Here is a 15,151-nt window from a genome sequence, read left to right on the forward strand (position 1 = left end):
GATTGGTCAGAAGACCAATTAGTGGAAAAGATAATCAGAATTGGGCTGCCTGTGTAAATGCTGTCATAGGGACCCATTTTGTAGCCCACATGGGTTTGTCCATGTCTGGCCCAAAAGGTTAACCCAACTAGGTACCAGCTAAGATGACCATAAAGACCAACATGTTGCACTAGATCAGCAGCCTAAATACGTAATGTTTTTCTTTTCACAGCTACCTATGAACAGGCTCGGCTCAAACTTAAAAAGGTAGAGGAGATTTCTGATGTACAAATTATTTCTAACTATGTTCCTGCCCCTCGAACATCCGCTCAAGGAAAATTTTATTAAAAAAAATAATGTAAATAAAAATATATACATAAAATAAATAAATTGGCCCTCGGCTAGGCGAACAAAGCTAGTCAAGGTACCAGTCTGTTTAGCTATCATTTCACTCCTTGTCATGCTAAACATCTTATCTTTGGCATATGACAGAGTACAAGTGGAATGTGTGAAGGTAAACAGACTGGTACCTCGGCCACACCACAGCACACAAACTGTGTAGCATAATAGTCAAGGTATTCATATATTTAACACAAACTAACAGTTGAGTTATAAAGTAAAGTTTATTACTTTAAAAAGGCAGGTATTTAAACCACAAAGGCAATAACTATGACTTGTGTCGGGCTCATAATAACACTCAATGGCACACATAATTGATCATCACTCCCACATCACTGGACAACACATGACTAATATAAAATAGTCCATATTACATATACAGAACCAATGCTTTTAACACATCTTAACACCATATTAGTTGCACATGTTTGACCATTAGCAGCATAATCAAGACAATACAAGGCATGGGACACACAAAGGCATAGACTGGGTTTAGCACCACACCCACACACAACTTATTGCCGGTGGATATATATGGAAACACATACCACCAAGATGAAAACTTCTTGCATGTCTTCAAACAGCACAGAATATATGAGGAGACTAACTGTTAAACATACATTTTATGAAAATAAATATTTTGTTAGATAGGTGTGAGATATTGTATTCATAAATATAATATAGATTAGGGTTGTATGAATTCAGAATATATGTTTGTACATTTTCATTCTTTCATAAAAAAAAAGAACACAAATTATAGAATTGGGGTTGGCCATTTTGAGTATCCCTTTGGGAGAGATTTAATTATATATATTTTTAAACACTAAATAAAAATATATATTGGGCATGTGTATGAGGTACATGTATATTAGAGGTATGGCTTCACCTTCTGCTCAAACTACAAAAAGAAAAACGAAACAATGGAAAACTGGCTTGGCAGTTGTCCTCACCTTTATGGCTTTAGTATAAAACATAGAAATGGCATTCATGGAAAATACCTAGACGAAAGCCTTGTAATGGACGTATCATGACTCATGAGGCAGTATTCCACTAACTTATGTTCAAAATCCCAATGTGTTTGGCATTGAATAAGAAGTTAAAAGCTAACTGCTTAAAATGCTGTTTGAAACCTTTGGACAGTCACGTGTCATTGGTGCATAGGGAAGAGCATCAAGGACAAGCACCCCAGCAACCACAGAAATGTTTAAATGTGTAACGTTGCAAAACTGTTTAGTAACTTCAATGTAACTAGCACGTCTCCAATGAGGTAAGCTCAGAGAGGCAGGTTGTCACACTCTAGCAATATTAGTATATTTAACAGACAAACCCATGGACAAATCCCTGGGTTGACCCATGTTTTGGAAGGTACATTTTCTGTAAACGTTCTTCACTAGAAATCTACTATGACCAATTAAGCATTTTAAATAAAAATGGAGGCATACAAATAATAACATAACGCAACATTGATAACTTGAAATTAGCCATAATGACATATTCAAATATCCAAGAGGGATGTTAGTCTTTGGGTTAAAGATCAGTTGCTGTTTTCTTTGGTTGTCACAGTGACGAGTTGCTTGGCAGCCTTGGCAATGTCGTAGGCGCACTGGATGACCTGCTGCGTGACCAGCTGCATGTCGGAGGGGCAAGGGTCGTGGGTCGTGGCCTTTTGGCACTCCCCCTGGAGCCGGCTGGCACTGGAGGTGAGCAGCCGCAGGGACCCTCTCACTGTGTCAGAGTACGGCCTCTGAGGAGGAGGCAGGGAGGGGTCACATACTGTTGGCAAAACATAGGCAATAAACGGCCCTCAACACGAGAGTAATGGGTGGATTTACTGCCGTTGTGTGTGTGTTAAATTATCTCCACCCTGAAGAAAAGAGTGCAATATCTAACAGAACAACAGCTGCAAGAAATTTATTTCCCATCCATGTTTACCAAACAAACAACACTCACTGGCTCTTGCATACAAAGGAGGTGTCTCTGTTGTTGAGGTCATCCCAGCTTACCTTAGGAAACAGAGTGGCCATCTCCCTCACAGCCACATGGATCCTTTCTGAGCATGGTACAAAGCTGAGGGGGGTGGAGAAAGAGAACGTCAAGTAAGGGAGTGATCCTTTTTCCAACATAGATGTTAGTAGAAAACGCCGGCCCAGTTTTTTTTCAATACCATTGTTAAACAAATATGTAGAATACTTAGGAATGTTTACAGAAGCTTGCTAAGCCCTTGACCTCCTTTACTACAGTGCCTTGTGAAAGTATTCGGCCCCTTGAACTTTGCGACCTTTTGCCACATTTCAGGCTTCAAACATAAAGATATAAAACTGTATTTTTTTTGTGAAGAATCAACAACAAGTGGGACACAATCATGAAGTGGAACGACATTTATTGGATATTTCAAACTTTTTTAACAAATCAAAAACTGAAAAATTGGGCGTGCAAAATTATTCAGCCCCTTTACTTTCAGTGCAGCAAACTCTCTCCAGAAGTTCAGTGAGGATCTCTGAAGGATCCAATGTTGACCTAAATGACTAATGATGATAAATACAATCCACCTGTGTGTAATCAAGTCTCCGTATAAATGCACCTGCACTGTGATAGTCTCAGAGGTCCGTTAAAAGCGCAGAGAGCATCATGAAGAACAAGGAACACACCAGGCAGGTCCGAGATACTGTTGTGAAGAAGTTTAAAGCCGGATTTGGATACAAAAATATTTCCCAAGCTTTAAACATCCCAAAAAGCACTGTGCAAGCGATAATATTGAAATGGAAGGAGTATCAGACCACTGCAAATCTACCAAGACCTGGCCGTCCCTCTAAACTTTCAGCTCATACAAGGAGAAGACTGATCAGAGATGCAGCCAAGAGGCCCATGATCACTCTGGATGAACTACAGAGATCTACAGCTGAGGTGGGAGACTCTGTCCATAGGACAACAATCAGTCGTATATTGCACAAATCTGGCCTTTATGGAAGAGTGGCAAGAAGAAAGCCATTTCTTAAAGATATCCATAAAAAGTGTTGTTTAAAGTTTGCCACAAGACACCTGGGAGACACACCAAACATGTGGAAGAAGGTGCTCTGGTCAGATGAAACCAAAATTGAACTTTTTGGCAACAATGCAAAACGTTATGTTTGGCGTAAAAGCAACACAGCTGAACACACCATCCCCACTGTCAAACATGGTGGTGGCAGCATCATGGTTTGGGCCTGCTTTTCTTCAGCAGGGACAGGGAAGATGGTTAAAATTGATGGGAAGATGGATGGAGCCAAATACAGGACCATTCTGGAAGAAAACCTGATGGAGTCTGCAAAAGACCTGAGACTGGGACGGAGATTTGTCTTCCAACAAGACAATGATCCAAAACATAAAGCAAAATCTACAATGGAATGGAATTTTGCACGCCCAATTTTTCAGTTTTTGATTTGTTAAAAAAGTTTGAAATATCCAATAAATGTCGTTCCACTTCATGATTGTGTCCCACTTGTTGTTGATTCTTCACAAAAAAATACAGTTTTATATCTTTATGTTTGAAGCCTGAAATGTGGCAAAAGGTCGCAAAGTTCAAGGGGGCCGAATACTTTCGCAAGGCACTGTATATGAAACACCTCTCAAAATAGCAAAGTCAGCCAGTGATATCCTGGTGGAGGTTTATTTGTGGACAAGTGAGAGAATGAGAAGCCCTGGCTAATGGCAGACAAAATAGAGAATATACTGAATACTAAGTGTGTTCATTAATAGCAACCATGTGCTCCATTTGAGTAAATTGAACACGTCCTGTATTATTCCATAGACAACAATGTAGTGGAGGCTGTTAAGCCATGACAATATCAACAATGAATGACAAAACACATGGCTTAAAAAGTAGGTCATGAAATACATCATAACTTTCCACCGTTTCAAATCAATAACAATGCCTCCGTTATAACCCAGTAACTAAGTGACTGAGAAGACGCATACAAATTGGCAGGTGTTCTTTGGTCACCAGCTAGAGTGCGGTTTGGTACACAAGCACAAAAGCTAAGCAAATACCACACAGCTTTAGTCAAAGGGGGGCCAATAGTGAGGGTTTGTGTTAAAGACAACACAATCAAGTGGACTGTATAAACACTGAATGAATGCCAGTGTGAAAATGTCTCTATTTTTTTCAAATAAAATTTAAACATAGAACATAAATCCAAGATTGAGAGAACAAATATTAACCAAACAGACAAATATAGATAAGGATAGCCTGTGTGTTGACATGTAAAAGCCCTGCAGGCCTATATTTGGCATTCCATAAGGGAATCTTTGTTTTCTGCCAGCTGCGTTTGACACAAGCCCTGCCCCTCAGCACACAGACAGAGGAGACCGTGACAGTGCCTGGGAGACAGGGACAGAGGCCAGAGTACCAGGAGCCAGGGGGGGTCTCTTCAGCACTCTCAGAGCAGGGCAGCAGGGTAGAGAGACAGCCCTGTCAGAGCAGGGCATCAGGCTGTAGAGACAGACACGTCCGCGGCCACCCCCCTCACAGCAGGGCAGCAGGCCAGAGAAGCAACCTAGACTGCCTGGCCTGGAGCTAGCCCATACCGTGAGGAAGGGAGTCAGACAGACAGGAAAACACAGGGAGGGGAGGACAGAGTGGGAATACAGGATAGTGAAAATAGAACTCAGGAGAACAGAAAGATAGAAAAACAAGATACATCCTCTAAAAAACAATGACTGTAGTAGGTTGAAAGACAGGTGCTGGAAGGTTGGATGAAGGATCAATATATAGACAGCATCATTTCCTATATTTTGAACTGTAAGGGCAAGTTCCACATGAACACACAACCTTTAAGTCAACAGACCTTATCTCTAACTGCTGATTGGTGTTTTCTGTGTTCTTATGACCCCTGACCTTACCTCTCATGTTTGTTCTCCTGTGCAGCCCTCAGCAGCTCCTGGATGTTCTTGGTGATCTGCTCTGTCTTACAGATGACGTCCTCGGTGAAGGGTAGGGTGGAGTCTGCCTCAGTCTCATCCTCCCCCTGATCTGATGTACTGCCGTCCCCCAGCCAACTGCTGTTCCTGCTCAGACTGCATTGGGAGAGGAGAGGTTACAGGGTAAGGATCTCCCTCACTTGTGGATCGCTTTGTATAGGATTCACTGCCACATGATTAAGTTCCTACATTTCACATACAGTATATTTCTCAAATATACAATATTTTTCTACTATAGAGATTTTAATCAAAAGTCCTACCCAGACTCCTCCGGTCCGGAGTGGTTTGGTGTGTTGTCATAGTCACTCTCCAGCATGCTCTGTCCCTCTAGGCTGCAACCCTACAATGGGAGGAATGATACAGTAAGCTTCCAGACAACCGTTGAATCTGGAGAGAGCATCTGAACAGCAGTACGGACATGTTACAGAGTTCTGAATGTGCTTGATGAAGCATACGTGCCAGAATCATGCTCTCTGAACCTAAAAAGCCATTTCATATTAAAACAGACCTCAATTGGTTTCAAAGCAGAAAGTAAAAAGATGTAGGAAGTTTGAAACTAGGGACCAGCTCCGTGTGGCATTAAGCAGTAGGTACAGCAGTGGGTGCTGTTAGTGCAAGCTTAAGATCAAGACATTCTGCTGTACGGGTAAAGGCTTCAGTACAAATGATTCTCTACCAGTATGGCTGGTAAATAATACTATTCACACTACCATGAACCATATATCAATTTGTATTCCTTGTCTGTTTCAACACCACTGTAGCCTTCTGACAGGATGTTTCGGAAACATCATACCGTACATGTAGTGCTTTGGGGCCTTTGAAAACACACTGATGGCAAACACCCATGTTTAGCGCTGGCATACACAAAAAATCATGTATTTCAGGTACACTATACAACAGTGCTGGCTGGGGGAACAAGGGTCAATGAAGAACAGTAGCAGCAGCACAGTGGTGTATACAGCCAGGCGATGCTGAGAAGAGATGCAGTGAGGTACAGGAGCAGTTAAAGGACAGAGGGAAGGAGGAGGTAAAGGAGGACAGGAACAGTAGTGGACAAGCAGAGGGGATAGTCCACCCCTTCCCCTGGGGCTGCTGCCCCCACCCTCTCTTGAGGGGAGATGAATTACTTAACCCTTCGAGCTCTTTCATCCCACGACCAGGACAGGGAGGAGGGGAAGGTAGGGAGGGAGGATGAGGCGGTCCCCAAAGGACCCCTCCCAATCTAGAAAGGGGTCAAATCAAGTTTACACATAAAGGGAGTTGACTATATTCTAGAGGAGGATGGGGGAGGAGATAAATTCACAAACAAAAACTGAATTACCGCAGACCAAAACTGCTGACAGCACCGGTCCACTTTGACTGTCCTAGAACAGTCCAGGAGGGAGTGGTGTGAGTGGTCTCTGTACTTACGTTTGTAGGGAGGGGCTGTATGGTGAGGCCGTCGGCACGGCAAGGAGGGTCACCCCTGTGGGGGTACTGCCTCATGCCCGAGCCTGTCTCGTACATGGACATGGGGCGGCCTCCGTGGACAGGGGGGTGGCCAGAGGGGTCCGGAGGGTGTTGCGAGCCCCTGGGGGCCTGCCATTGCAGGGTTGAGTTCTCAGTCTGCAGGGAGTTCAGCTGGAGGGGACAACAGTTCAGAACATCAGCTTTATTTCTGTGTAATAACTTAAATAACAGCCTATGGGTGAAACCTAGGGTGACCATAACATGGAGGATGTGATACTATCAGTGCAGGTTTAGATGGAGACAAATCTCTCCATCCAGACTGTAAAAAAGGAACCCATCCCTGTAGAAAAAGGGAACCCTGGCCAGCCAGAAAGCACAGCTGCACTTCCACTAGAAAAAATCTTGGTCGATCTAGATTAGTCTGTTCTTTCGACCAATCGATTGGTTGAACCTTTCCCTTATAAAGACACACCCACCACGTGTTTTAATAAAAATCAACTATATGTAGGCTACTGAGCTTTTCTAATGCTTTAACCACACTGTGATTAAATAATTAAGACACAAATGACTCAAGAGAGCCAGGCCATCCTCCAGCTGCTGCTGGCCTTCGCAGATTCTGCCATTAAGCTCCTGAAGTTGCAGGGAGATAATAGGCTACACCAGAGGTTGTCCATTTGGAGTGCCAATTCATATTCCCATTTCTACCAATCTGCATGCCAGTAATAAAGTCTTCATATTTCAAATTCATTGTGGTTAATCAAAATTCTAAAAAAGTCACAGTACCCCCCTGTATATAGTATCGCTATTGTTATTTTACTGCTGCTCTTTAATTACTTGTTACTTTTATTTATTTTTCTTATCCTTATTTTCTTAAATTGCATTGTTGGTTAGGGGCTTGTAAGTAAGCATTTCACTGTAAGGTCTACTACACCTGTTGTATTCAGCGCATGTGACTAATACAATTGATTTGATTTTGAACTTGTATTGCCAACTAGGTAAAAAATACCCTCCATGAAGCCAACAAATAAAAACATAGCAGCCCGCAGGTAGAAAATATCGTGATTAAAATATCCTATAAAAGCACACTGGCTAAGCATGGCCTGTCTGCAAGGAACTTGAAACAGTGTATGAACAATTAACCTGGGTCTGGCCTGATGCTAGCACGTGCAACATTGTATAAAATATACTGGGTCCTTAGAGTTTCCCACGCCAGTGCGTGCCGGACAGACATAGCTGAAGGCTATTTGCGCAAGGGATATAAAGTAATCAGTTAGGCCTATTTTATGACGTTTCCACGGGATCAGAGCATGACATTTTTTTACCCCTTTCACGCTGAGTGTTTATTCGAAAGAGACCTGGAAACGTTGTTCAAATAGGCTACGTTGAGTAACTATTGTCATTCTCAATGGATGTAAAAATAGACTTAATTTACTTGCTGTTTGAGGTGAAGAAAAAATTACTAAGAGAAGATAGGGGGCAGCATTTTCACATTCGGATGAAAAGCGTGCCCAGAGTAAACTGCCTGCTACTCAGGCCCAGAAGCTAAGATATGCATATTATTATTCGATTTGGATAGAAAACACTGAAGTTTCTAAAACTGTTTGAATTATGTCTGAGTATAACAGAACACATATGGCAGGTGAAAACCTGAGAAAAATACAACCAGTGGGAAATCTGAGGTTTGTAGTTTTTAAAAAGTGATTGCCTTTCTAATATACAGTGTAAATTGGGTCATATTGCACTTCCTAAGGCTTCCGCTAGATGTCAACAGTCTTTAGAACCTTGTTTCAGGTTTCTACTGTGAAGGGGGAGAGAATAAGAGCTGATTGACTAAGAGGTCTGGAAGAAGGCCATGAGCTCAGTCACGCGGGTGGCCGTGAGAGTGACCTGCGTTCCATTGCATTTCTAAAGACAAAGGAATTGTCCGGTTGAAACATTATTGAAGATTTATGTTAAAAACATGCTAAAGATTGATTCTACACATCATTTGACATGTTTCTACGAACTGTAATATAACTTTTTGGACTTTGTCTGAACTTTCGCCTGGACTTGCCCGCGCCTCGTGAGATTGGATTTGTGAACTAAACGAGCTAACAAAAAGGAGTTATTTGGACATAAATGGACTTTATCAAACAAAACAATTTTTTTTGTGGAACTGGGATTCCTGGGAGTGCATTCTGATGAAGATCAAAGGTAAGGGAATGTTTATTTCTATTTCTGACTTCTGTTGACTCCACAACATGGCGGGTATCTGTATGGCTTGTTTTTGTGTCTGAGCGCTGTACTCAGATTATTGCATGGTGTGCTTTTTTCATAAAGCTTTTTTGAAATCTGACACAGCGGTTGCATTAATAAGGAGAAGTATATCTTTAATTCTGTGCATAACACAGATTCCTGTAAATTGATGTGGCTCTCTGCAAATTCGCCGGATGTTTTCGAGGCACAACATTACTGAACATAATGCGCCAATGTAAACTGAGATTTTTGGATATAAATATGAACTTTATCGAACAAAACATACATGTATTGTGTAACATTAAGTCCTATGAGTGCCATCTGATGAAGATCATCAAAGGTTACTGATTCATTTTATCTCTATTTCTGCTTTTTGTGACTCCTCTCTTTGGCTGAAAAATGTCTGTATGTTCTTTTGTGACTAGGCTCTGAACTAACAATCATATGGTGTGCTTTCGCTGTAAAGCATTTTTGAAATGGGACACGATGGGTAGATTAACAAGAAGTTAAGCTTTAATTTGGTGTTTACCCTTGTGAATGTATGAAAGTTAAATATTTCAAAAAAATATTTTTGAATTTCGCGCTCTGCCTTTTCAGCGGATGTTGTCGAGGGGTTCTGCTAGCCTTATTAAGACAATCAGATCTGCAAATGGGCACATTTATAGGCCTACATTTGCACGCAGGTTAGGTAGCCTATGCGTACTCCTATGCATAATCAGGTGCGTGTCCTTACTCAACATTGACAAGAGCGCTACAATCAAAAGACAATTAATAACTTGATAACACGTAAATGGAATGAAATTAATCAAAACTTGTTCCACACAAGTGTAGCCTAGCTTGAGCGGTCCGCAAACAAAGTGTCCACTCCGACAATGAGAACGGTAAAAGACTGTTGTAATAATAATATTGAATGCATTAAAAAAAAATACTGTAACCAAACAGACATTGTAGATTAGAAATGATGGGAATTAAATTGTAAATGTACTACTGGTGAGCCATCCCCGCGGCCTCCACAATGGATTAGTCCACTGAGACAGGCGTGAATCTGACAGGTGTCTCTTGAGCCATAATATATATACAGTGCCAGTCAAAAGTCAGGGGGCTCTCGAGTGGCGCACCGTCTAAGGCACTGCATCTCAGTGCTAGAGGCGTCATTACAGACCCTGGTTCGATTCCAGGCTGTATCACAACCGGCCGTGATTGGGAGGCCCATAGGGCGGCACACAATTGGCCCAGCGTCGTCCAGGTTAAGGTTTGGCCGTCATTGTAAATGAGAACGTTCTTAACTGACTTGCCTAGTTAAATAAAGGTTCAATAAAAATATTAAAAGTTGACACACCCTAATCATTCAAGGGTTTTTCTTTATTTTTTACTATTTTCTACATTGTAGAATAATAGTGAAGACATCACAACTATTAAATAACACACATGGAATCATGTAGTAACCAAAAAAGCGTTATACAAATCAAAATATATTTTACATTCTTCAAAGTTGCCACCCTTTGCCTTGACAGCTTTACAGAAGCTTGGCATTCTCTCAACCAGCTTCAACTGGAATGCTTTTCCAACAGTCTTGAAGGAGTTCCCACATATGCTGAGCATTTGTTGGCTGCTTTTCCTTCACTCTGTGGTCCAACTCATCCCAAACCATCTCAATTGGGTTGAGGTCGGGTGATTGTGGAGGCCAGGTCATCTGATGTAGCACTCCACCACTCTCCTTTTCAACAGGACAATGACCCAAAACACACCACCAGGCTGCGTAAGGGCTATTCTGGTTAGAGCCAGTTTGCACTGTTCTGTGAAGGAAGTAGTACACAGCGTTGTGCAGAGATCTTCAGTTTCTTGGTAATTTCTCGCATGGAACAGCCTTCATTTCTCAGAACAAGAATAGACTGACGAGTTTCAGAAGAAAGTTCTTTGCTTCTGGCCATTTTGAGCCTGTAATCAAACCCACAAATGCTGATGCTCAAGATACTCAACTAGTCTAAAGGCGGCCAGTTTTATTGCTCCTGTAATCAGCACAACAGTTTTCAGCTGTGCTAACATAATTGCAAAAGGGTTTTCTAATGATCAATTAGCCTTTTAAAATTATAAACTTGGATTAGCTAACACAACGTGCCATTGTGGTTGCTGATAATGGGCCTATGTAGATTTTCCATTTAAAAAACTGACATTCCAAGCTACAATAGTCATTTACAACATTAACAATGTCTACACTGTATTTCTGATCAATTTGATGTTATTGTAATGGACCAAAAAATGTGCTTTTCTTTCAAAAACTAGGACATTTCTAAGTGACCTCAAACTTTTGAACGGTAGTGTGTGTGTATATATACAGTTGAAATCGGAAGTTCACATACACTTAGTCATTAAAACTTGTTTTTCAACCTCTCCACAACTTTCTTGTTAATAACCTATAGTTTTGGCAAGTCGGTTAGGACATCTACTTTGTGCATGACAAGTCATTTATCCAACAATTGTTTACAGACAGATTATTTCACTTAGAAGTTTACATACACTAAGTTGACTGTGCCTTTAAACAGCATGGAAAATTCCAGAAAATTATGTCATGGCTTTAGAAGCTTTTGATAGGCTAATTGACATCATTTGAGTGAATTGGAGGTGTACCTGTGGATGTATTTCTCAAGGCCCGCCTTCAAACTCAGTGCCTCTTTGCTTGATGGGAAAATCAAAATAAATAAACCAAGACCTCAGAAAGAAAAATGGTAGACCTCCACAAGTCTGGTTCATCATTGGGAGTAATTTCCAAATGCCTGAAGGTACCACGTTCATCTGTATAAACAATAGTACACAAGTATAAACACCATGGGACCACGCAGCCGTCATACAAATTTCCTAGATGGCGTAGCAGTGTAGGCGTGTTTTGTTCGTCCTCTCGTGAACTTTTGTATATATTTCACCCCCCCAAAAATTCTCTCTTTTCGATTTTTAATTCGATTATACCGTCCGGTAACCTGCCTCACCCAATGTGATATGGAATAACTATTATTTTTTACTTTGGAACACATTCAAGAACCTCCAGAAGCTAACCAGCTAATTAGCTACAAGCTATTTAGTCATTTTTAGCCACTGCTAGCGGCTTTTACCTTCTGCACAGACGCCAGCCCTGTTCTTAGCCTGGATATTACTTGCCAATCTACCAGTATCGGACTGTCTCTCCACAACAACGCCGGATTCCTGCCGTAATCCCTGAGCCACTACTTCTGATCCTCACAGCTAGCTTGCAGCTAGCTAGCTCACAGCTTGCTAGCTCACAGCTTGCTAGCTCACAGCTAGCTTGCACCCTCCGTGGCACCCAGTACAGAAGCTATCCCTGAGGCCCACCACCCGGCCTACTCAGCTCTTTACCCGAACCCCACTCATACACGGCTAGATCCACCGGATCCTTGCTGTAAACTCTGGACCTTGGCACCGGATCACCGCTGCTACCGATTGGCTATAGTGGCTAACGCCACTGCCACGAAGTTAGCACCAGTTAGCCGTGAGCCAGGCACATCTCCCGGCTAGCAAACAAAATTCAACACCTCTTTCGCCATCTGGTTTGGAATCTGTCGACACGGCGCCCAGCCGCACCACCACGTCTGGTTTGCCGACGAATACTCCATCTGCTGTGCCTTCAACCGGCCTCCGTCTGAGCAGACCACCCACGGGCTACTAACTTTAAACGGCGCGTGCTAGCGTAGTGGCGACTTCCCTGTTCCATCTACTGCTGCCCCCTGGACACTATGATCACTTGGCTACATAGCTGATGCCTGCTGGACTGTCCATTAATCACGGTACTCCATTCTGTTTATTTGAGTTTTATCTGTCGGCCACAGCCGCGAACTCAGGCTCTGTGTGTAGTTAATCCGACCCTCTCTGCCTAGTCATCGCCATTTTACCTGCTGTTGTGTTAGCTGACTAGCTGTTGTTGTCTCACCTGTTGTTTTAGCTAGCTCTCCCAATCAAAACCCGTGATTACTTTATGCCTTGCTGTATGTCTCTCTCAAATATCAATATGCCTTGTATACTGTTGTTCAGGTTAGTTAGCATTGTTTTAGTTTACAATGGAGCCCCTAGTTCCACTCCTCATACCTTCTTTGTCCCACCTCCCACACATGCAGTGACCTCACCCATTATAACCAGCATGTCCAGAGATACAACCTCTCTTATCATCACCCAGTGCCTGGGCTTACCTCCGCTGTACCCGCACCCCACCATACCCCTGTCTACACATTACACCCTGAATATATTCTACCATGCCCATAAATCTGTTCTTTTTATTCTTTGTCCCCAACGCTCTAGGCGACCAGATTTGATAGCCTTTAGCCGCGCCCTCACCCTACTCTGTTCCCCGGGTGATGTGGAGGTAAACCCAGGCCCTGCATGTCCCCAGGCACCCTCATTTGTTGACTTCTGTGATCGAAAAAGCCTTGGTTTCATGCATGTCAACATCAGAAGCCTCCTCCCTAAGTTTGTTTTACTCACTGCTTTAGCACACTCTGCCAACCCTGATGTCCTTGCCGTGTCTGAATCCTGGCTTAGGAAGGCCACCAAAAATTCTGAGATTTCCATACCCAACTATAACACTTTCCGTCAAGATAGAACTGCCAAAGGGGGAGGAGTTGCAATCTACTGGAGAGATAGCCTGCAAAGTACTGTCATACTTTCCAGGTCTATGCCTAAACAGTTCGAACTCCTAATTTTAAAAATTAATCTCTCCAGAAATAAGTCTCACACTGTTGCCGCCTGCTACCGAACCCCCTCAGCTCCCAGCTGTGCCCTGAACACCATCTGTGCATTGATCGCCCCCCATTTAGCTTCAGAGTTTGTTCTGTTAGGTGACCTAAACTGGAATATGCTTAACACCCCGGCAGTCCTACAATCTAAGCTAGATGCCCTCAATCTCACACAAATCATCAAGGAACCCACCAGGTACAACCCTAAATCTGTAAACATGGGCACCCTAATAGACATTATCCTAACCAACTTGCCCTCCAAATACACCTCTGCTGTCTTCAATCAGGATCTCAGCAATCACTGCCTCATTGCCTGTATCTGCTACAGGTCCGCGGTTAAACGACCACTCCTCGTCACTGTCAAACGCTCCATAAAACACTTTTGCGAGCAGGCCTTTCTAATCGACCTGGCCCGGGTATCCTGGAAGGATATTGACCTCATCCCGTCAGTTGACGTTGCCTGGTCAATCTTCAAAAGTAACTTCTTCACCATCTTAGACAAGCATGCTCCGTTCAAAAAATGCAGAACTAAGAACAGATATAGCCCTTGGTTCACTCCAGACCTGACTGCCCTCGACCAGCACAAAAACATCCTGTGGTGGACTGCAATAGCATCGAATAGTCCCCGCGATATGAAACTGTTCAGGGAAGTCAGGAACCAATACACAGTCAGTCAGGAAAGCAAAGGCCAGCTTTTTCAAGCAGAAATTTGCATCCTTTAGCTCTAACTCCAAAAAGTTCTGGGACACTGTAAAGTTCATGGAGAACAAGAGCACCTCCTCCCAGCTGCCCACTGCACTGAGGGTAGGTAACACAGTCACAACCGATAAATCTGTGATAATCGAAAACTTCAACAAGCATTTCTCAACGGCTGGCCATGCCTTCCTTCTGGCTACTCCAACCTCGGCCAACAGCTCCGCCCCCCCCCCGCAGCTACTCGCCCAAGCCTCCCCAGCTTCTCCTTTACCCAAATCCAGATAGCAGATGTTCTGAAAGAGCTGCAAAACCTGGACCCATACAAATCAGCTGGGCTTGACAATCTGGACCCTCTATTTCTGAAACTGTCCGCCGCCATTGTCGCAACCCCTATTTACCAGCCTGTTCAACCTCTCCTTCGTATCATCTGAGATCCCCAAGGATTGGAAAGCTGCCACGGTCATCCCCCTCTTCAAAGGGGGAGACACCCTGGACCCAAACTGTTACAGACCTATATCCATCCTGCCCTGCCTATCTAAGGTCTTCGAAAGCCAAGTCAACAAACAGATCACTGACCATCTCGAATCCCACCGTACCTTCTCCGCTGTGCAATCCGGTTTCCGAGCCGGTCACGGGTGCACCTCAGCCACGCTCAAGGTACTAAACGATATCATAACCGCCATCGATAAAAGACAGTA

The 15,151-nt window shown here is 43.0% G+C and overlaps 1 protein-coding gene across 4 annotated transcripts in view; it reads right to left on the reverse strand.

Moving 5' to 3' along the window:
• Positions 1-583: 583 nt before the first annotated feature.
• The window catches only part of LOC139422876 (ARF GTPase-activating protein GIT2-like), a 34,564-nt gene continuing 19,996 nt past the window's right edge, over positions 584-15,151 (reverse strand). The window contains exons 15-21 of one of the 4 annotated variants that reach the window (XM_071174313.1): positions 6,745-6,954; positions 6,467-6,556; positions 5,595-5,674; positions 5,257-5,430; positions 4,735-4,930; positions 2,382-2,445; positions 584-2,122 (exon numbers count right to left, since the gene is read on the reverse strand). In XM_071174313.1, the coding sequence (XP_071030414.1) occupies positions 2,383-2,445; positions 4,735-4,930; positions 5,257-5,430; positions 5,595-5,674; positions 6,467-6,556; positions 6,745-6,954 (813 nt within the window). In that variant the 3' untranslated portion in view covers positions 584-2,122; position 2,382. The remainder of the gene's footprint in view (positions 2,123-2,381; positions 2,446-4,734; positions 4,931-5,256; positions 5,431-5,594; positions 5,675-6,466; positions 6,557-6,744; positions 6,955-15,151) is intronic. The other 3 variants (XM_071174315.1, XM_071174311.1, XM_071174314.1) reach the window with 3 other exon arrangements.

Source organism: Oncorhynchus clarkii, chromosome 12 (assembly GCF_045791955.1).
Source record: "Oncorhynchus clarkii lewisi isolate Uvic-CL-2024 chromosome 12, UVic_Ocla_1.0, whole genome shotgun sequence".
Classification (NCBI taxonomy): domain Eukaryota; kingdom Metazoa; phylum Chordata; class Actinopteri; order Salmoniformes; family Salmonidae; genus Oncorhynchus; species Oncorhynchus clarkii.